The 23,442-nt window shown below is 40.6% G+C and overlaps 1 protein-coding gene across 2 annotated transcripts in view; it reads right to left on the reverse strand.

Annotated features, from left to right (window-relative positions):
* The window catches only part of CRYL1 (crystallin lambda 1), a 144,175-nt gene extending 135,385 nt beyond the window's left edge, over window positions 1-8,790 (reverse strand). Inside the window, exon 1 of one of the 2 annotated variants that reach the window (XM_037017180.2) lies at window positions 8,610-8,790. In XM_037017180.2, coding sequence (XP_036873075.2) covers window positions 8,610-8,653 — 44 coding nt within the window. In that variant the 5' untranslated portion in view covers window positions 8,654-8,790. The remainder of the gene's footprint in view (window positions 1-8,609) is intronic. The other variant, XM_037017181.2, reaches the window with a different exon arrangement.
* Between the last annotated feature and the right edge of the window lie 14,652 nt (window positions 8,791-23,442).

The raw sequence follows: 23,442 nt of genomic DNA on the forward strand, positions 1-23,442 counted from the left end.
GGTCTATACTGTTGGAACTCAACCAAGAATTAGGAGAAGTGCAAACTGTAGCGCTCCAAAATCTTACAACTACAGACTATCTACTGTTAAAAGAACATATGGGATGTGAACAGTCCTCAGGAATGGGTTGTTTTAATTTGTCTGATTTCTCTCAGACTGTTAAAGTTCAGTTGGACAATATCCACCATATCATAGATAAGTTTTCACAAATGCCTAAGGTGCCTAACTGGTTTTCTTGGTTTCACTGGAGATGGCTGGTAATTGTAGGTCTGCTTTGGTTATGTAACTGTACTCCTATTATGTTAATGTATGTACGCAATTTAATTAGTAGTTTAAAACCTATACATGCTGAAGTTACTCTACAAGAAGATATGTCAAAGAATTAATCAATCCTCCCATGTTTTCTTCCGTCTGCTACCTCTATAGCTTTTCTTCTTCCTTCCTAATTACAACTCTTAAATAGAATTCGTGCCTCATATCAAATTTACCGAGTATCATAATTCCTCCAGGTGGTAAAGATACCTCGAGACAAGTGCTGGGCATAGAAGCCACAGGGCATAAATATGCAAAGAAGTAAAAAGCTAACCTTTTCAAACACTAAGGCTTCTCTCTCACTTACCAACTTTACATTTCCCTGTATGGCCCTGGAAGATGACTGGTTAGCCAGAGACGGGTAAGATTCCTCAAGGGAGGAACAACCTAAGACAGGCACAGTCACAGGAGGGCCATCAGGTGAGAAATTGGGGATCAACAGAGGTGAGGCTTACCCCCCCTGTTCGAGAGAAATCTTCTGCATCCGTGGATGTTTTATTGCCCTTGTCTATCTTGGATTAATACTTAGTCTACAGGCACACACCTGATCATCTACATTTGCTCTCTTACAACACTAAACTATGTTTTCTACCTTTATCTTGCATCTACCTACAACTTCAGCATTTTATTAAAAATAATAATAAAGAGAGAAATGTGGTATCCACATATAAATCAAGTATAAAAATCAAACGAATATTCATATTTGAACTGATTGTTTATAGTTCATAATGCATTATAGGATCAAAACCGAAAGTTTCTGTGATGACTGCCCTTGTACTGTTCACCATGTAACTTATTCACTATGTAAGAATTTGTTCTCCATTTAAGAACTTGTTCGTTATGCTTCAGAAGATTGGAGACTGACAAAAATTAGGCTTGGGGTGGATTAATGATTGTGCATTGAGCATTGACTCCCCTATACAGAATTTTATTGTTGTTAACAACCATTTGATCAATAAATGAGAGATGCCCTCTCAAAAAAAAAAAAAAGTACAGACTTCCAATTGTAAAATAAATAAGTAACCTGGATGTAACTCACTGTGTTGTACACCTGAAACTAATGTAATACTGTGTGTCAACTACCCTTCAATAAAAAATAATTATTTACAAAAAAAAAATTGGACTGGTAATCAAAAAACTGCCTAAGAACAAAATGCCTGGACCACATGGCTTCACAGCTGAATATTATCAAACATTTAATGAAGACCTAAACCCATTCTCCTTAAAGTTTTCCAAAAAGTAGAAGATAGGGAATACTTCCAAACTCATTCTATGAGGCCAGAATCACTCTAATACCAAAGCCAGGCAAAAACACAATAAAAAAAGAAAGTTACAGATCAATAGCCCTGATGAACATACATGCAAAAAACTCAACAAAATACTAGCAAATTCAATTCGAAAACACATAAGATCATCCATCATGATCAAGTAGGATTTATTCCAGGGATGCAAGGATGGTACAATATAAAAAATCCATCAACATCATACAACAAATAATCAACAAAAAGAAGTGATAAGGAAAATATTCAACACAGCTGTCAAGGTCAGCAAACAGCTTTTTTTCTCCAGTTGACAAAGCCCCCCCTCCCCCAGCTCCCTCCTCCAGGATCCTCTTTTGCCCTGCACATGCCGAAATGCCACGTATCAAAATAATATAAATTGCTCCCTTGCTTGTGCTCAGGGCTCAGGCCTTGGGCGATTACTCTCTCTGAGCCCGCCAGTGCAAAATAAAACCTCAACACTCCAAGACCTCCAAGTGCTGCTTGCTTCTTCTGTCAGTGACCCAGTCCAGGTTTTCCAGTATTTTCAGTAACAGAAGGACAAAAACCACATGATCATCCCCATAGATGCTGAAAAAGCATTCGACAAAATTCAATATCCATTCATGATAAAACTCTCAATAATATGGGTATAAAAAGGCAAGTACTACAACATTATAAAGGCCATATATGACAATCCCACAGCCAACACCATACTTAACAGTGAGAAGCTGAAAGCTTTTCCTTTAAGATTGGGAAAAAGACAAGGATGCCCACTTTCCCCACTTCTATTCAACATAGTACTGGAGGTCCTAGCCACGGCAATCAGACAACACAAAGGAATAAAAGGCATCCAGATTGGCAAGGAAGAAGTCAAACTGTCCCTGTTTGCAGATGACATGATATTGTACATAAAAAACCCTAAACCATCCACTCTAAAACTGCTAGAACTAATATCTCAATTCATCAAAGTTGTAGGGCACAAAATTAATACACACAAATCTATTGCATTCCTATACACTAACAATGAACTAGCAGAAAGAGAAATCAGGAAAACAGTTCCATTCACAATTGCATCAAAAAAAATAAAACACCTATGAATAAACCTAACCAAGGAATTTAAAGACATATACCCTGAAAACTACAAGACACACATGAGAGAAATTGAAGAAGACATCAAAAAATGGAAATACATCCTGCGCTCATGGATAGGAAGTTAATATTGTCAAAATGGCCATCCTGCCTAAAGCAATCTACAGATTCAATGCAATCCCTATCAAAATACCAACAGCATTTTTCAATGAACTAGAGAAAATAGTTCTAAAATTCATATGGAACAACCAAAAGCCCCGAATAGCCAAAGCAATCCTGAGAAGAAAGAATAAAGCAGGGGGATCTCACTCCCCAACTTCAAGTTCTACTACAAAGCCACAATAATCAAGACAATTTGGTACTGGCATAAGAACAGACTACAGACCAATGGAACAGACTAGAGAGGCCAGATATATACCCAAGCATATATGGTCAATTAATATATGATAAAGGAGTCATGGATATACAATGGGGGAATGACAGCCTCTTCAACAACTGGTGTTGGCAAAACTGGACAGCTACGTGTAAGAGAATGAAACTGGATTATTGTCTAACCCCATATACAAAAGTAAACTCAAAATGGATCAAAGACCTGAATGTAAGTCATGAAACTATAAAACTCTTAGAAGAAAACATAGGCAAAAATCTCTTGAATATAAACACAAGCAACTTATTCCTGAATGTATCTCCTTAGGCAAGGGAAACAAAAGCAAAAAAATTAACAAATGGGACTACATCAAGCTAAAAAGCTCTGTACAGAGAAGGACCCCATCAGCAGAACAAAAAGTATGGGAGAATATATTCATAAATGACATAATCAACATGGGGTTAACATCCAAAATATAAAAAGAACTCACACGCTTTGACACCCAAAAAGCAAATAACCTGATTAAAAAATTGGTGGAGGATATGCACATATAATTCTCCAAAAAAGAAATTCAGATGACCAACAGGCACATGAAAAGATGCTCCACATCACTACTTACCAGGGAAATCCAAGTTAAAACCACAATGAGATATCCCTTCACACCAGTCAGGATGGCCAACATCCAAAAGACTAGGAACAACAAATGCTGGAGAGGATGCAGAAAAAGGCGAACCCTCCTACACTGTTGGTGGGAATGTAAACTAGTTCAACCATTGTGGAAAGCAATATGGAGGTTCCTCAAAAAACTAGAAATAGAAATACCATTAGACCCAGTAATTCTACTCCCATGAATTCTCCCAAAGAAAACAAGATCTCAGATTCAAAAAGACATATGCACCCCTATGTTTACCACAGCACTATTTACAATAGCCAAGACATGGAAGCAACCTAAGTGTCCATCAGTAGATGACTGGATAAAGAAGAGGTGGTACATATACACAATGGAATTCTATTCAGCCATAAGAACAAAACAAATCCTGCCGTTTGCAGCAACATGGATGGAGCTAGAGAGTATTATGGTCAGTGAAATAAGCCAGGCAGAGAAAGACAAATACCAAATGATTTCCCTCATTTGTGGAGTAAAACGACAAAGCAAAACTGAAGGAACAAAACAGCAGCAGACTCACAGACCACAAGAAGGGACTAGTGGTTACCAAAGGGGAGATGTGGGGGAAGGCCGGTAGGGATGGAGGGAGAAGGGGATTGAGGGGTATTATGATTAGTACACATGGTGGCGGGGTGGGTCATGGGGAAGACAGTGTAACACAGAGAAGACAAGTAGTGAATATGTGGCATCTTACTACACTGATGGACAGTGACTTCAATGAGGTATGGGGGTTACTTGATAATATGGGTGAATGTAGTAACCACATTGTTTTTCATGTGAAACCTTCATAAGGGTGTGTATTTATGATACCTTAATAAAAAAATTAAAACAGTATTTTTGGCATAAAGTGGGACATATAGATCCACAGAAAAGAAAGCCCAGAAATAAATTCACATGAATATGGTCAATTAAATTATGACAAAGGAGCCAAGAATATACAATGAAGACATAATTGGTGTTGGGAAAACTGGAAGACATAATTGGTGTTGGGAAAACTGGACAGACACATATAAAAGCTGAAACTCAGCCACTCTCTTCCACCATATACAAAAATTAACTCAAAACGCATTAAAAACTTGAGTGTAAGATCTGAAGCCATAAAACTATTGGAAGAAAACACAGGCAGTAATTTCCTTGACATTTGTCTTAGAGATAATTTTTTGGATCTGACTCCAAAGACAATGGAAACAAAAGCAAAAAGAAACAAGTGGGACAACATCAAACCAAAAAGCTGCACAGCAAAGGAAATTATCAACAAAAGTAAAAGGCAGCCTCCTGGGTGGGATAAGATATTTGCAAATAATATATGCAATAAGCAATTAATATCCAAAATAAATTAAAAAACTCATACAACTCAAGAACAAAAAACAAAACACCCAATTAAAAAATGGGCATAAGATCTGAATAGACATACAGATGGCCAACAGGCACATGAAAACATGCTCAACATCACTAATCATCAGGGAAATGCAAATGAAAACCACAATGAGATTATCACCTCACACCTGTTAAAATGGCTATTATCCAAAAGACAAGATATAACAAGTGTTGGTAAGGATGTGGAGAAAAGGGAAGCCTCATTAACTATTGTAAGTTGGTATAGCCACTATGGAAAAGAGTATGGAGGTTCCTCAAAAAATTAAAAATAGAACTACCATATGATCCAGCTACTCCATTTCTGGGTATTTATCCAAAGAATATATAAACACTAAATCAAAAAGACATATGCACCCCTGTGTTCATTGCAGCATTATTTACAATAGCCAAGATATGGAACCAACCTAAGTGTCCACTGATAGGTGAATGGGTAAAAAAGATGTGGTATACATGTACACAATGGAATATTACTCAACCATCAAAAATAGAGGGAATCTTGCCATTTGCAATAACACAAATGGATCTTGAGAATATTATGCTAAGTGAAATAAGTCACAAAAAGATGAATACTGTATGATTGCACTCATATGTGGAATCTAAAAAACAAAAACAGACTAATAGATATAGAGACCAGATTGGTGGTTACCAGAGGGAAGAGAATTAGCAGGTAGGCAAAAATGGGTGAAGGGACCCAACTGTATGGTGATGATGGTAATTAGACTTAGAGTGGTGATCATTTTGTAGTGTATACAATTATCAAATTATAATGTTATACACCTGAAATTTATGTTACATACCAATTTTACCTCAATTTAAAAGAAAAAAAAGCCAACTTCTTAGCAAGCCCTTTGCAATGCATATCAGTTCAAAAAATTGCAATCTCTGTAATAAAAGCTCATATAAAACACGTGTCTACCAGGACCAAGCATAATGGATATACAACCAGTGAGATACAGATTCTACCCAAAGGGAAAGGTCCCAGAGGCAAAACTCTCCTAGTGGAGAGGGCTCCTGAGCTCAGTCCTAATGGAGTATGCCCAGTGGAAGGGAGGAGGAGAGGAGGAGAGGAGAGGGGAGGGGGAAGGGATGGAAGGAAGGGAGAGGAGGGAAGAGGGGAGGAGAGGGGGGAGAGGGGGTAAGAGGAGAGGTGGGGAGGGGGGAAGGGATGGAAGGAGGGGGGAGGGGAAGAGGGGAGGAAGAGAGAAAGAGGAGGAGAGGGGGAGGGAAGGGAGGGGGAGGGAGAGAAAGTGGAGAAGGGAGGGGAGAGAAAGGGGGAGGGGAGGGGAGGGGAGAGAAAGGGGGAGAGGAGGAGGGAAGGGAAAAGGGGGAAGGGGGAAGGGAGGTGGGGAGGTGGGGAGGGAGGGGGAGAGAGAAAGGGAAGGAGAGGGGAGGGGGAGGGGAGGAAGGGGGAGAGAGAAATGGCAGAAGGCAGAAGCACCAGGAACATAACATGACAACCCTGGCCTTCTCCCCCAGGCAGGTTTCTATTTTAAAACAAGCTCAAGGCCTAAAATTTGGGTTAACACCATACAGTATATATATGAATATAGAATCCATATTTCAGTCACTCAGAAACACAGTGTTATGTTAAAGTTAGTTCCTCCATAGACACACAGGCTAACAGAAATGAAGGCCTGAGAATACCCCTCAAATGCAATACCACTCACACGTCTTCAGGATACCCACTTCTACTCCCACGTTTTAAAGGTGCCATTACCAGATTTTCCTTCTTCATGTTCTTGCAGCTCTAGACCCAAGAGGGTTTTCTCTTCTCTCTTAATTCTTCAAAAACAGTCTTACTCTCTGAAGCCCACCCTTCTGAAGGGACTGGTCCTGGATGCTTGCAGGAAAGCTAAGTGGCACTAAGAAGAGTGTGGCCTTTATGAAAAGATCAATGGAAAAGCATCAAATAGACACTGTATTCCTAGCAAGTACTTTTAAAAGCAAGTCTAAGAAAAGATGGAAAAACAATGGCCAATAAATTCCTGAAACTGAAATACGTATATTTTGGTCTGTTGAAATCCAAGAATGAAACTAACGTACATTCCCCAGTCCCACTATTTCAATGGATGTTCCTTGGAATCAACCTCTGGGGCCAGGAGAGACAGAAAGGGAGAAAGAGTCAAGAGGGGAGGGACGGGAAAGAAAGCCTTACCACAGCAGCAGGGGTGGGCAGTTGAGGAGCTGAGGTGTAAGGATGGACAGGCCTTTCTATTCTGTGCTATGTGGTCATTAACATTTGCCAACCTTTGTTTAATTCCTTGTCAACCTCCCTCAAGGAATCAGAAATGAACTGACGTGCCAACTGCAGTCCTTCTTGGGAGACTGGCTCCTTCACACAAGAACCAGAGCCGGACAAGGGTACAGTCTACTCCAAAGTTAACTGAACATTTTATTAGGTGCAAGCCGAACACTACTCCAAGGCAAGGGGGAAGACACAAACTTTAGCCCTTGACCCTGGATAGCTAGAATGGATGGCAAGTCTTGTCACCGTACTCGGTACAAAGTACACTGTTATTTTTTAATATTCCCTCACTAGGCAGCCACACACACCCACGTGCCCGATGAGGGCTAAGGGCAATCCCACTGCTCTGTGAATAAAAAGCATTCTGACTCCTTCCTCAATGGGCTCCTAAGTAAAATCCCTGACACGGGGATTGTTCTCCAGACAGGGCTGTCAACTTAGGGGGGAAGGGCCAGGTAGGCCAGTACCTCAGTGACACAAAGGGGCACAGAGCCACCCACAGAAAGGTGTTTCTATCAAACAGCAAGTATGAACATGTCGATAGATTGCTATGATAGCTTACCAATGGGAAGGTAATAAATGCCTTTTTTTTCCTTTTAATTAAAAAAGCAGGAGTTTAAAAAGAAGGGAGGGAGCACAAACCAGAAAATTCTGGATGGAATTTAGGCTATTAAACTAACATACTGTAGCTGTTTGGGCTCCAGCATTCCCCTCCGGAAGCGGCACCTTCCCCACTAATTAGGAATTAGGAATGCCCCGTGCTCGCCAGCACCTGTTGCCGCCCGAGACACCTTGGGTACAAGACCACGCGCTCCCACGCCCTGCAGGCAGCCTTGTCGCAGGGAGCACGCCCCTGCTAGGCTAGTGCCACCTCGGCCACACTGACTGCGACCTGGGATACACTGCTGAACTGTTTTCTCATCCGCAGAATCGCTGCCAGACTTCGCCTGGTTAATACGCAATGCCTAGCAAGTCTGCTTGTACTTGCTACAAGGCGCGGCATCCTGCAACTGGTTCCACACACCGCCCTCCCACCGCGGCCCGCGCCCCAGCTTCCTGGGCGTGCTGGAGTCGGCACCGCGGGGCGCTCCGCAGCGCGCCTGCACCCCAAAGCCACGCCGCCGCCCGGCGTCCCTCCCCGCCTGCGGGTGCCGAGAGGGGCTGCAAGAGAGCCCTCGGACGCGGGAGGGGACGAGCGCCCACTCGACACGCCGCTCCGGGGGGTGACAGCAACCCGGGCGCCCACCCGAGGCCGCCACGCACCGGCCCGCGCTTCCTCCCGCCGCTCACCTGCCAACGATCACCACCTGGCCGGCCGCCGCCGGGGACGCCATGCCTGGCGCTGGGTCCGCCCGAAGAGGCACGGCGAGCGTGGGGAGCAGGGCCCGGCCCGCGCGGAGAAGTCCGGGAGCCCTCGGGGGCCTGGCCTGGCTGACGCGTAGCTGACGGCCGGCGGGCTCTCGTGGGCCGCGCCTGTGCGCAGCGGGCGGGGCGGGCCGGGCCCTGATAGGCTCGCAAGCAGTGGGCGGGCCGCCGCGGGCCCCAATGGCGGCGCACCGCCCCGGGGACTCTACCTCCTGCCCCCCCGGCGCTTCTGCGGGGCGCGGGGGCGCGGGAGCACCCGCAGAGCTGCCCCGGGGACCGGGGCTTGCAGCGCCCTGAGCCGGCCGAGGGCTGCCGGGGCGTGGGGCGCGGAGGTGGGGAGGTGCGGGCACCCGCTGAGGGGACGCCGGAGGGAAAGCGCGGAGACCAAGCACTGCGGACGGCAGTGATTCATTTCGTTATTTTTCCGTTTCCAACGTGCACCCTAAAGTCGGTGTTCACGAGACGGGACACCCCCAGGCTGGCACAAGACTCGATGTCTAAAGCCCTGTCACTATCCCTAGAAACTCACGCGTGAAGACATTAGCATCTCTTACGCACACACTAGTTCAGGCCTTTAAACTGAGGGCATTGTTGCCGAATTTACTCACTTTGTTTCTAAAACGATACCCGCTACCTTTCCTCCAGATGAGGACCTAGGCCCAGGGACTTCGGGGTAGCGGGAAAGGAACGCTCCGAATGTATTAACCTGTGAAGTGGAGGACTGGTTTGAATTTCGCCGTGTTGTGTAAGGAGTGGGTATCTGGACTTCCTCCTTCAAGTAGCACTTTGTGTTTTGTGTGAGAAAAGGAAATGTGACAGCCTCTGGCACGTGGCTCTTCTTGGAGCCGGGAAACAGGCCAAGAGGAAACGGCATCAGACAAGGCAGGATTGCAGTTTGTGTCCACACAGCACAAGCCGAAGGGAAATACCACAGTCGTCCAGTTCAACAGGATTAGCCGGTACTCAAACTGAAAATGTGTCCGACCGTGACAGACTCAGAGGACAAATGGAATGCTTCCTTTTCTTGTTTCAGGAACATGGAAAGAGGAATGTCAGAGGGAGGCTAGGACTTTAAAGAACGACTTCACAAATCAATAAACATTTGAAAAGGTGCTCAACTCAAGAGAAATGAAAAGCAACACCACAAAAAAAGGTCATCTTTCACCCATCAAATTGGCCAAAAATTACAAAGATTGATGGTTTTTCCACATTGGCAATGAAGTCTCTCAGACATACAACTCTCCTACATAAATGAAGGCAGGCTTAAATTGACACAGCCTTTCTGGAGAAAAATGATACAGAATGGGAGAATAGGCATAAGCCCTGAGCATTCCTGGACTTTCTTACTAAGTGTATCAGACTGCAAGGCTTGTCCATATCCCCAGGCTGAACAGTTCATATAGCAACTCACACAAGCAGATACATACTTTAAGGCACCCACTGAGTAAGTGCCCTGTAACAGTTACTCCTAGGGTGGAAGGGGAGTGGCCTGTGCTCTGTACAGTGTCCTCTGTTGCTAAAAAAAAAAAAGTGCTGATCCCTTGGCCTGTTGTAAATGCCAATGTCATCTGGCCCTCCATGTAACCTGTGGCAAGAGCTAGTGTAAATATGCTGACACTGGCTGTTGGTTTTGATGTGAATAATAAGGCCTTTTGTCTCTAATCCAGGAGGCTCATGTGCTCTGTCAGCTTCCACAAAGCTATGGCAAGCTAATTTGCTCTTTTGCAATAAGGTGACAATCTCAGATCCCTCACAGTTCTTGACACAACAAAATTTTAAATGTATATACCCTTTTGCTTTTTAATTCCAGTCCTAGAAATCTGTTGTACAGAAATACAACTGGACACAAAAATTGATAAAGTTGTTTATTTTAGCATATAAAAGTAGAATAGAAAAATATTGAAATATTAAATACAGTATTAAAATAGAAAAATACTGAAAACATGATAAATATCTGTCAATAAGAAACAGTGTTAAGGATTATGGCACAGGGGATTTCTGCTTCTAACCAAGACAGAGTATTAGGAACCAAACTTTAGCTCCTGCTTAAATAAGCTGAAGACCGCCACTACCCTCCCCCTCCAAAAAATAGAGGGGAAAAAATAGTCTCAGGTGTTGGACAAGAGGGAGCCTAGGACTGTCACCCCTGAGTCCATAAACATACACAGTCTACTGATTTTCAAAAAAAGTATAAAGGCATTGCAATGGAAAAGGATAATTTTTTCAACAAATGGTGCTATACAGCAGACTCACAGACTCCAAAAAGGCACTGGTGGTTACCAAATGGAAAGGGGATTGAGAGGGCAGGTGGGGAGGGAGGAAGAAAGGATTAAGGGGTATTATGATCAACACACAGATGTAGGGAGTGCACAGGAAAGCAGTACAGCACAGAGAAGACAAGTAGTGAGTGACTCTACAGCATCTTACTACGCTGATGGACAGTGACTGCAATGGGGTGTTGGGGGGGAAACTTGATAATATGGCTGAATGTAGTAAGCACAAAGTTGCTCAAGTGAATCCTTTGTAAGATTGTATATCAATTTTTATGATAAAAAATGGGCCATCATCGAAAAGACAAAAAAAATCGCCATCATCGAAAAGACAAACAACAACAAATGTTGGCGAGGCTGTGGAGAAAGGGGAACCCTCCTACACTGTTGGTGGGAATGTAAACTAGTTCAACCATTGTGGAAAGCAGTATGGAGGTTCCTCAGAATGCTCAAAATAGAAATACCATTTGACCCAGGAATTCCACTTCTAGGAATTTACCCTAAGAATGCAGCACTCCAGTTTGAAAAAGACAGATGCACCCCTATGTTTATCGCTGCACTGTTTACAATAGCCAAGACATGGAAGCAACCTAAATGTCCATCAGTAGATGAATGGATAAAGAAGATGTGGTACATATACACAATGGAATATTACTCAGCCATAAGAAAAAAACAGATCCTACCATTCGCAACAACATGGATGGAGCTAGAGGGTATTATGCTCAGTGAAATAAGCCAAGCGGAGAAGGACAACTACCAAATGATTTCACTCATATGTGGAGTATAAGAACAAAGGAAAACTGAAGGAACAAAACAGCAGCAGAATCACAGAACCCAAGAATGGACTAACAGTTACCAAATGGAAAGGGACTGGGGACGATGGGTGGGAAGGGAGGGATAAGGGCGGGGAAAAAGAAAGAGGGCATTACGATTAGCATGTATAGTGCGTGGGGGGCACGGGGAGGGCTGCACAACACAGAGAAGACAAGTAGTGATTTTACAGCATCTTACTACACAGATGGACAGTGACTGTGAAGGGGTATGTGGGGGGGACTTGGTGAAGGGGGGAACCTAGTAAACATAATGTTCTTTCTGTAATTTTAGATTAATGATACCAAAAAAAAAGATGTAAAAAAATGGTGCTATAACAACTAGATATGCATATGTAATAACAATTATAGTAATAGCCTCTTATCATATACAAAAACTAACTTAAAATACAGCATAGAACTAAAAGTGAAGCCTTTCAACTATAGAACATCTAAAAGAAAACATAGGAGAAAACTTTATGGTCTTGAGTTAGGCAAAGATTACTTAGATATGAAACCAAAAGCTCAAAGTGCAAAAGAATAAGTTGATAAAGTGGACTTCATGAAAATTGGAGCTTTGTTTTTTCAAGGACCATACTAAGAAAATGAAAAGATAAGCCACAAACTGGGGTAAAATATTTTCAAGTTACATATCTGTTACAAGACTGTTTACAATATATATATAATTTACAAATGCAATAATAATTTTTTTAAAAACTCCCGAAAGGGGCAAAACTCAAAGAAGCCAATTCAAAAAGGAGCAAAAGACTTAAATAGATATTTTTCCAAAAAAGATATATGGATGGCCAAAAAGTCCATGAAAAGATGCTCAATAGCATCAATCACTAGGTAAATGGAAGCCAAAACTACAATGAGATACCACCTCACACACATTAGGATGGCTACTATAAATAATAATAAGAAGAAGAAGAACTGTTGGTGAGGATGTGGAGAAATTGGAACACTAATGCATTGCAGGTGGGAATAAAATGGTGCAGCCACTATAGAAAACAGTATAGCAGTTCCTCCAAAAATTTTAAATAGTATTGTCATATGATGCTGGAATCCCACTTCTGGGTTCATACACAAAAGAATTGAAAGTAGATCTTAAACAGGTATTTGTATGCCCGTGTTCATTACAGTATTATTCATGATAGGCAAAAAGTGGAAGCAATCCAAGTGTCCTTTGTTAACCTTGAAAATAAAACTGTTCTTTATCTTAACATCTAAGATGGGTTTATTCAGGAACAGCCCAGAATTGCAATTCAGGGTAAGCAAACTATGACAAAACTATAAGCAAGGCTGGAGAACAGAGAAGAATGCGCTTTTACAGAGGGAAGGGCAGAGTTGGGAGAGGCTGTTAGGAACAAAAGTTCGTTCGAGGAAACTGAGAGTTCCAAGCATAGAGGTTTTCCATTGGCTGAGCTGTGACAGTCCTACATTGGCTGGGCTGTTGGGAGAGGTGGGAGGAACTTCCTTCCTCCTGCTGGGATAGTAAAGTAGTAGCTAAAGCACTACTGATTTGCAGTTCTAAAGTAGTATTTTCTCTTCCTGTGGGGTCTGCAATAGACAATGAGTTGTAGGGTGTGAGAGCTCCCCCTTCTGGCCTCCCTACTTCATTTTAGTGAGGTTTCCCTGTATTAATATTTACACCATCAACAGAAGAATGAATAAAGGAAACATGTATATACATACAATGGAATATTATTCAGCCCTTAAAAGGAAGGAAATTCTGAACACATGCTACAAAATGGATGAAACTTGAGGACATTATGCTCAGTGAAATAAGCCAGTCACAAAGAACAAATACTGTATGATTCCACTTACGTGAGGTACCTAGAGTCATCAGATTCATAGAGACAGAAAGTAGAGGGTGATTGCCAGGGGCTGAGGCTAGAGCACTAGAACAACTAAATAGCCATATGCAAAAATATTTACTTCACACAATATGTGAAAATTAACTTGAAAGCAACCTCAGACATATGTTTAAGTGCTAAAATTATAAAACTTGTAGAGTTTTATAAAACATAGAAGAAACACCATCTTTGTGACTTTTGATTAGGCAAAGATTTTTTAGACACAAAAAACATGAGTCATAAATGCAAAAATTGATAAATTAGACTGTCAAAACTAAAAACTTCTGCTCTTTAAAAGACACTGTTAAGAAAAATAAAAATGCCAACCACACACTGGGAGGAACTACGGGCAAAACACATACCTGGTTAAAATCTTGTGTTCAGGATATGCAGAGTAATCTTGCAACTCAATAATAAGGAGATTGTAAGGTGGTTTCATCCACATATTTGTTCATTATGCCAACAAGTACTTGTATTGTGCTCCCACCCTATGCCAGATGCTTGATAGGGGAGAAGGTTTAGAATTTACAAGGTCCTGCTGCCATGGAGTTTATGTTTAGAAGTCAGCAAGAAATATGTAAACAGCAAAGATTATTTCAGAGAATGGTTGTTGCTACTGAGTAAGTAAAAAAAGGTAATTGGTTAGTGACAGCCCTGTAGAAGGCTGTGAGGTGCTAATCTAGATTGAATAGAAGTCCTCTCTTAAATAGGATTCTTTCGCTGAAGACTAATTGATGAGAAGGTCACACTAACATAAAGATTAGCAGCCAGATTGCCATACGTGAGGCCAACAAAGCTGTAGTGCAGCGAGCAATGAGCTACAAAATAGCATATGGAAGAGGAAGGTGGGGACCAGCTCATCTGGGAACTTGTTATGGTAAGGAGTAAGTGCAAAAATAAATAAATAATGAGAGAAAACCCAATTCAGAAGTGGGCAAAAGATTTGAAGACACAGTTCACTAAAGAAGATATACTAATGGTTAAGAAGCAATGAAAAGATGCCAAACATCATTAGTCATCAGGAAAATGTGAATTAAAGTCACAGTGAGATACAACTGCACACCCACTGGATGGCTAAAGTTGAAAACACTGAAACTGCTTTGTGTTGGTCAGGATGTGGAGCAATGGAAGCCTCATATATTGCTGGTAGGAATGCACAATGCAACAATCACTTTCAAAAATAATTTGGCAAATTCTTTTTTATTTCCATATTCCTCAGCAATTCACTCCTAGGTCTTACTAAAGGGAAAAAGAAGCAAGTGTAAACACAATAATGTATACACGATTGTGATCTTAGCAGCTTTAGGCATATAGCCAAAGACTGGAAACAAAGTTAATTGGGAACAGAAAAACAAATCTTAATATACTCATACATTGCAATACCATTCAGCAACAAAAAGGAACACAAATGCATTCAACAACATGAATGACTCCTAGTAACATATCGAGCACATGAAGTCTGATCCAAGAGCATACTTATGATTCAATTTATGTGACTCTAGAAAAGACTAATCTAATCTATAAGTGTAGGAGATGAGTGGCTGTCTGGGTCTGGGGTGCAGGAGATTGTAGTAAGGGCACAGCAGAAATTTTGGATTGATAGAAGTATTTTGTATCTAGATTATGATGCTATTTACCCAGGCGTATAAATAATCAAAACTCATTGAAATATACACTTAAATGAGTGGTTATATTACATGTGAATTATACTTCAATGAAGATAAATTTTAAGGTAGGATATTGATTTATATTCTTCAAGAATAACTTTTTGGTTTACCCCACCTTCACCTTCACCGCCCACTGAGGGGGAAAACCCACCACACAAATCCTTGATTGGCTGACAAGCTGGTTGGGGGCAAACTTGTGATGGGCAGTTAGAAAAGGAATAATGAATGTTATGTTCTTCTGACCAGTAACAGAAACGAAGACTATAGCAGCCATGCATTTTTTCTTATTTTTATCTGCTTATGTATGTGTGTGTATATTTATCTAATTTCTTTTCCCTCCCTCCTCCTTTCCCCTTATTATTTTATATAAGGATTATTGGTAATGCTTAAGTCTATAACTTAGTAATTAGGTTACAGAATATTCATATGAGAGTTAGACTGAATGAGACATGGATGCCGAAGTGTCCTCCTGAAATAGATACAAGGACCATTAGTACTTGCTCTGTCTTTCCCTTTTGGGAAAGAGTAAGAGCATCTCTGTGGGAAAGAGAATTGCATCTTCTTGGGAGAATGAGAATGCATAGTTTTTAGTATTGCAGCATAGAAGGTCAATGTGCAGAAGGGTGTACTTTACCAATTATTACTGGACTCTTGTCTCTGCTTCAGATCCAGTTATTAAACAATTGTCTCTCTGTTCCAAATCCACCGTTCCATGTTTTGTTCTGTGATGCTGAAACTGGCTTTATGGAAGTCTACCAACATGGGGCCCTAGAGAAGAGATGGAAGACGGGAGAGGTATTTGCTTGCTGATCCTGTGTCACCTAGCAGTCACACTGGTGACCCCCACTGATTCTCTCTCCAGCTTATGGCCCTTCTAGGCACCTCCTCGCACACCCATCAAAGACACAGTCACCTCCCAAGGGCTTTAAGGCTCAGCTCCACAGGGATCCATCCCCGCCCCACGCAGCCAGCATCTAGTTCCCAAAATCTTCCTGTATTCCCTGAGTTCTAGAAGTCCGGGCACCTCTTGATACTACTTTATCTCAGTGTTCTCTGTTTGCTTTCCATTCCTTCAAGAACTATTAAGCTTCTGTCTCCATATTAAATTCTCTTTTGAAAAATCTAGTATGGTTTCTGATATCTGAACTGGAGTTTTGACTTCTTTAAATGTTAAAAGCTGGTGTTTGTGAATTGATTTTAATGGAAACCAGGTAGTCTGAAATCCATTTTATAGAAAGATTTTCACATGAACCCTCTGGTGAAAGTTTACATGTGTAATCTCTGACATCTTTTCTTTCAACTAATGTAATTGAAATAGATCTTGATATACCTTGGTTATGTATTTCCAAAATTCTTATTAGTCTTTGGAAGTTGAACTTGTGTAGCATTAGACTCAAGTATGAGAGAAAAGTCTGTGGTTCAGAAAAGGAACTTTTTAATATGAGAAAGTTACAATTGAATTAAGCACATGAGGACATGTAGATTCTAATATAATTAGAAATAGAATATTATTAGGCAGAATGGGTTTACACAGCCAAAATTTCCTTATTACAAATCTTGCACATATACCTAAGTATTCAGCCTTTGAAAATGGGCCAGAGGCTGGCTAATTAAACTTTAGACTTTAGAGGTCGAATTCCTTGTGTTTGTCCACTCATTTCATAAAGTCAGTCAGGGTTAATTTCCATACTCTTTTAGTAGCTCAGTATTACCCCCAAGAAAATGAAACTAGTTATAAATTGCCAGCTTTTAAAAACTCACAGCTATTCGAAAGCCAACATTTCAAACCAAAATGTTCTTATATAACCATACAAAATAGGAATTACACATGACTCCAGAGACCATACTTACTGGGACATTCTAAGGACAAAAAGAGCTACAGAGAGGCAAATTCTGCAACTTTCATTTATTTAACCTCATTCAGTAAATAATTACTGAGCACTTCATATGTGCTGGTCACTATTCTGAATCAGCACTGAACACAGAACTTTCTGCAGTGCTAGGAATGTGCTTTGTCTGCACAGTCCAATATGGTATCCACTAGTTACAAGTGGTTATTGACACTTGGTTAATGTGGCTGAGGAAATAAATCATTACTTATTTAATTTTAGTGAATTCTAATTTACATCAAACAGCCCCATTTTCTTTTGTTTATTTTTTACCGTTTGATATGATACTGTGCAATGCAGGACATGGATTCCAGCTTCAACTGAAAGTATTCCATTGATTATTACATTAGCTCAGTTTTAGACATTGGAGACAGAGCAGTGAACAAGACAGTTATAGGACCTCTGGTCTCACGGAATTTATATTCTACTGAGAGACACAGAAAATAGACAAGTAGGCAAAAAATAAGTGGCATAATACACAAGGAAACAAAAATTCAGGTCATGATAAGTGCTATGTAAGAAATAAAGCAGGTTAAAGAGATTGAGAATGATTGAAAATGAGGGAGTTGTTTTTTTTTTTTTTTAATCAGTGGTCAGGAAAGGCTTCTCCTACAAGGTAAGGTTTTAAATATTCAAATAACTACACAGGTCTATAATGAAACTAAATCCTAAACTCCCTTCAGATTATCAGTTTCCTATTCCTTTAAAAACCAACACCCTCTTCCTCTCTAAAGCTGACTATTTCACCCCGTGATGGATGACCGCTATTTCCTCTGAGCTTCTCCTAAGCACCACATGTTGCATTTAGTCATTTATTCTCTCGGTTTTTTATTGTATGAGTCCCTATGTTAAGAAACACCAAATGCTTGGTCTTTAAATTTCAAACTTGTTAAGATTAAGGGGCAGGCCTTGTTTTTCTTTACTAAACACTAATAGGTGTAGTTATTAGTGATGCTTCTGAAAGTTTTCTTCTACTTATTTCCAAAACCAAGGGAAGAAACACATCACTCTTCCCATTTTCTTTTGTTGATTATTTCAGTTTGGTATGATGTTGTGCAGTATAGAACATGGATTTCAACTTTACCTGAAAGTGCTAGGTGGCTTTACCGCCCCGCCACAGAATTCAAAACAAAGCAATGAACCTCAAAGCAGAATATGGAACAGAAAGATGGAGTACAGAACAACATAGAGAGTTGTATTCTGCAACAATATGAGGAGAAAAAAAGTTCAAAATAATGAAAAATAACTTGTCCTTCAGGGCCCTGCTTTAACATGGAAAATGAAACTGCTTCTGAATATCTCTTTTGGAAATGATACAGTCACCATAAAAGTGATAGGCACCAAAAAAAAGGTCACATTAGCAAAAGATTATACCATGTTAATGTATTGCAGCATTACAAAAATGATTGGAAAAAATTATTGACAATGTATAAAATTTACGAGGGTATGTTATTGTAAAAGAAATTTTCAAGTTTTGTAAAATGTATCTTTTTCATAATAATAAAAATTTTTATTTATGAAAGTCGTAGAGCTCATTTATAGAAATTAACTGTGAGATGTAATAAAAGAACTCTGTACAGCCCACATGAGGTGCATTGAACAAGAATGACTTATGGAATGTAATCAAAGCTCAACTATATTTTTGTCTCCTCCCCTTTTAAACTTATTCAGAGGAGGAAGTATTTCCTTGTCATTAATTAAAGAAGGCCCCTGACTTTTCTGGCGACATTCAGGGAATAAAATCATAAGGATAATTTGCAAATGGTGTGTTGATTAGGCGGTTTGATTTTCCCCTCCCCAACAAGGACCTGGTGAGAGCTTTGAGGGTGACACCGTCAGGTCCTTTCCTTCCTACCTGCCTGAGCTACCACTCACTCACTAGCTGCACTTCCTGCTCCCCAGGGTTGGAGGGCAGAGAGGGCAGATGGCGACGGAGCAGCAAACCCATACTCCTCTGGTACTCCTTGAATGGCTTCATCATTTCTGGACCTCTGTGTATTTAAAGCAGAAATTCCATGGCCACCTTCACAGACTCTTCAGAGGGATTCCTTTGGGCCATTTGGACTGTAGCCTGTGACTGCGAGAGGATCCACTGTGCCCCAGAGATTCCCTGATGGCCCACTGTCCATGGCCTCACTGTGGCCTTCTAGGTGGTCCCCTGGCTTTGGAGCCAGAGGCCTCACACAGCTCTCTCCCACCATGTGGGCCACATCTGTGTCCATGAAGAAGAAATTCTGAGTTTCAGCTGATCACAATATAAAAGCAATCTCCTCGCTTTTACCCAACCTATGTCTTGCCCCCCAGTTTTTCTGCTCTTAAAGTTCATGGGCACGAGTCAAACCCCAGTCCTCTATCTCCCAGCCCTGATTTTCTGAGCAGTCTGTTTAGGCCTCATTGCCTTCAGGCTGAGGACAGAACTCCCACACAGATCCCTTGAGAGTGTAGAAGGGCTTGGCAACAGCTCTTTAAATCCCACATCTTTAAATCTCAACTCTCTATCCTTGACCTCAATGCTGGCAAGGGATTGAACAGTTCTAAAATATTCTCTACAACCTACTTTGAAAAAAATGCACTTTGGTCTGACAATCCCTTTTTATATCTGATATCTGGTGTCTTAAATTATAGCCAATAATCTCCAACTTCATATCTTGCTACTGCTTAAAAATGATTAAAGAAGACAAGAAGTTAGGTGATACAAACAAACTTAACTTAATGTTTCATGAAGCAAACAGCCTCATTTCAGAGAAATGCAAAATGGGGTAGAAGGCAAGGTTTTACATGATAAAGAATAAAGATAAGGAAGAGACTAACCAAAAATATCTGATTGGTTGGGGCCACACAGTCACCCTTATTTGGGGTGGAGGCCCAGAGCTAGCATGGCATTTGGGAACTGGCTGACTGCATAGACTTCATTTCTGGTCAAGAGGCGCTTTTACGTGAACACGAAAGTTACCTGTGTTTCAGGCTGCTGATGTAGCTCTCCATCTTGGGCCTAGAAATTTATTTCAACATGACTTAGACAATGGCAGACAAGTTAGTGCCTAAAAAGCAAAGTAGTAAAGTGGTTTAAGATGTGGGCCCTAGAATCAGAGTGCCAGGGTTTGTATTGAAAAGTCTCCTTTTACTAGTCTTTGATCTTAGACAAGTTAATTCTGTAAAACTCAGTTTCTTCAACAACAAAATGCACATAATAGTAGTTACCTCTTGATGCAGCTATTGTATGAGCTAACATGATCCATTTTAAAAAGTGCTGGGCCCACTGCAAGTGATCGGTAATTATTTGACCACCACAGTCTTACACAACCACTCTTCCATGTGCACATTCCCCTCTGGCCTCCTTGGAACCTCCCTGCAAAGCCTAGACAGCAGACCCCATCCCCACTCCTTGACAGGACGGTGCTCTGAGATTTGCAGAGGGAAAAGGGGATAATGAGATCCTTGGCCAGTCAATCTTGGATAAGAATTTTTCTTTCCAGATAAAATGACCTGAATTTTTTATTTATCCTAAGTTTAAACAATGTTTCTCAAAAGATCAGAAATTTTAATTTCAACTTTGAAATTTAGAAGCATAGGAATAGTTTCCAGGAACACCCAGCGGCTTTGCAGGATCCTACTTGATACCCTTTAAAATATTGTGACACTGTACATTAATATAGCACTTTACAGCTTACAAAATGTCTCTCGTTGTCCATTCCATGCTTGCATTCATTTTGCTTAAGAAGAAAAGAAGAGAGGAGGAGAGAGGGATAAAAAAGAAAGGAAGGACAATGATAAGTTCTGAGTGAATGAAACCTAAGAGAGATGTTACCATGGTAAAACTGCTCTGCCAGCAGCACATCGTGCACTTCTCAGCTGTCACTGCACGCTCAGCGCCCAGCCAGGTAGGCCAGAGCTCAGGAAGTCAACCAAGGGATTGAAATGCACCACAAAGTGGATCAGCACCTTTTCTTCTGTACAACCTCTTCTTCCTTAACGTCACAGTAGCTTTGATATATTTTCATTTCTTTGAGGGGAACCAAAGACTGAAGACAGTTTATATGTGTCTGGGAGAGGGGAGTCAGAAAGATGTCCCTCAAAGCTGAAGGGTTCCTCACTATTCAGTGATCACATTTGTACCCAGGGTCTCATGAGACCTAGGGAAGCTTGAATTCTACTATGTTCTTGATACTATATGTCACTTATTTTAACAAAGAGTCAGCATTTTGGTAGCTAGAATTTCAATGTATATCATTGATAGTTCTTTTTCTTTTTCCTCACCTGTTTAACTGCATTGCTTCACTTTAATAATAGGAGTTTCATTTTTATACAGGACCTAGAGAAGTGATAATCAAAATTATGCCTTGGTGTAAGTCAGAAAAAGGCAATTCTTCTTCAAGACACTGTACTCCCATCTGTAGAAACTATGAAATGATACTGATTTTTTTTTCAAACAAGATACTTGACTGCCATCTTCTGGAAAATTGTTTTATTGTTATATGTACCAAATCTATGATATCTATAATGTAAATAACACCTCCTTAGCTGTAGTCTCCTTGTGCAGTACACAACCTATACAACCATATGTGACGAGAGGCTGTGATGAGTATAACATTGCCTAAGAAAACTCATGTGCTTGAATATAACCATGTCCAAAGAAATAATAGTCCCTTGTCAAAAACTTAGGATTTCATAACCATTACAATTACTGTGGCTTCTTTCCAAATGATTTCTTAATTTACTTAGAGAAGATGTCATTCATCCACTTTATCTTTGTCTAGGCTCAGGATTCTGGGGGTGGTAGGAGAAAGAGCAAGAGAATGGGTATGGAGATCCTTGAGTTGAAAAGCATGCTTAGGTAGAAGATGAGGGGCTACATCAACAAGCATGTAGTCTTACTTAAGCAAACAGGACAATAAAGATCTTCACCCTGAGTGGTCACTTGATTTTCTTTACTGGGGTTTTAGAGAAAGTATTTATATGCCCCTTTCAAAGTCATTACTAGATAGAGTCACATTTACAACAGAAAAGAAAGATTGCCCTTGCCTTTTGGCACAGATCAGCAATTTATTTACAAGGACCTCAAAAAGACAGAAGCCTGTCATCTCCCCAAACCACTCGCCCTTCCCTCTAGCATTAAACTCACCAACCACAAACCAAATGAATGGGAAGACTAATGATGCCTCAATGAAATAACATCTAGTTCTTTACATGGAGAATTTTGAGGAGTACATATAAATAAAATATTAATTAATCTTCCAACATTTTTTATTGTAATAATAGATATTTAGAAGAATTTACCTCACAAAACTTTAAAAAATACTGTAAGGTCACTAATGATTCTTTAGACCACGTTTTGGGGCTTACAAACAAATACAGTTTATTCAGAATTGTTTTTCAGTGGTACAGTTAGGTGATTTTTTTCCCCATCCTCCAGCCCCGTCCATACAGCTTCCTGTGATGATGGAAATGCTCTATAGGTATGCTCTCCAATTCAGTTGCCACTAGCCACGTGTTCTATTAAGCACCTGGAATGTGTTCCTTAGTGAGACTAAGTAACTAAATTTTTAATTTGATTTTATTTTAGTTAGTTTAAATTTCAGTTTAGATCGTCATCTGTGGCTAATGCTTACTATATAAAACAGTGCAGCATACATGTGCTCTTCAGTCTGCCAGAAATGTCTTGTTTCTGGCTTATCCATTTGTGAAGCACCTATGAATGAGTGAATGAATGGACAAACATGTTACTGTTGGACACTGTATAGAGCTGATTCACATCAACAACAATATTTAATGCTGACAGTTAATGAACTTAATTTCACTGTGTCATGTCACCAAATATCTTTGTACAATATTCCAAAAATGTTTGGTCATTTGAATGCTGTTTTCTTATGATTTTGCTGATGAATGAGTGGGAGTTTACTTTGGACTGAAGGAGAGTTGCTGGGCTTTGAAAACATGTCCCAGCCTTCACTGACCGTACTTGTGAGTTGAAAAGCTAAATTCACATCTGTTATTCTGAAACTGATTTAACTACTGATTGAAGAAGTAGAAAAAATTTGACATTTTATACTAGGGAATAAGGCTTTTTATAAGGAAGCTCTTCTGAAAGCAGAAAAAGGAAAGCTGAAGCAATGGAAATTTACTGTGCGCATATCCTGCACAAACTGCCCTTTTAGAGACCAGCTCTGGTGGAGCACAGGAGCTGCAGCTGTAACAAGAGTGCAGTGTGCGAGGTTCATGAGAGGGACAGAGTGTGCTACATTTTGAAGAAGTCCTTTCATACAGCCC

Source organism: Manis javanica, chromosome 1, assembly GCF_040802235.1.
Source record: "Manis javanica isolate MJ-LG chromosome 1, MJ_LKY, whole genome shotgun sequence".
NCBI lineage: Eukaryota > Metazoa > Chordata > Mammalia > Pholidota > Manidae > Manis > Manis javanica.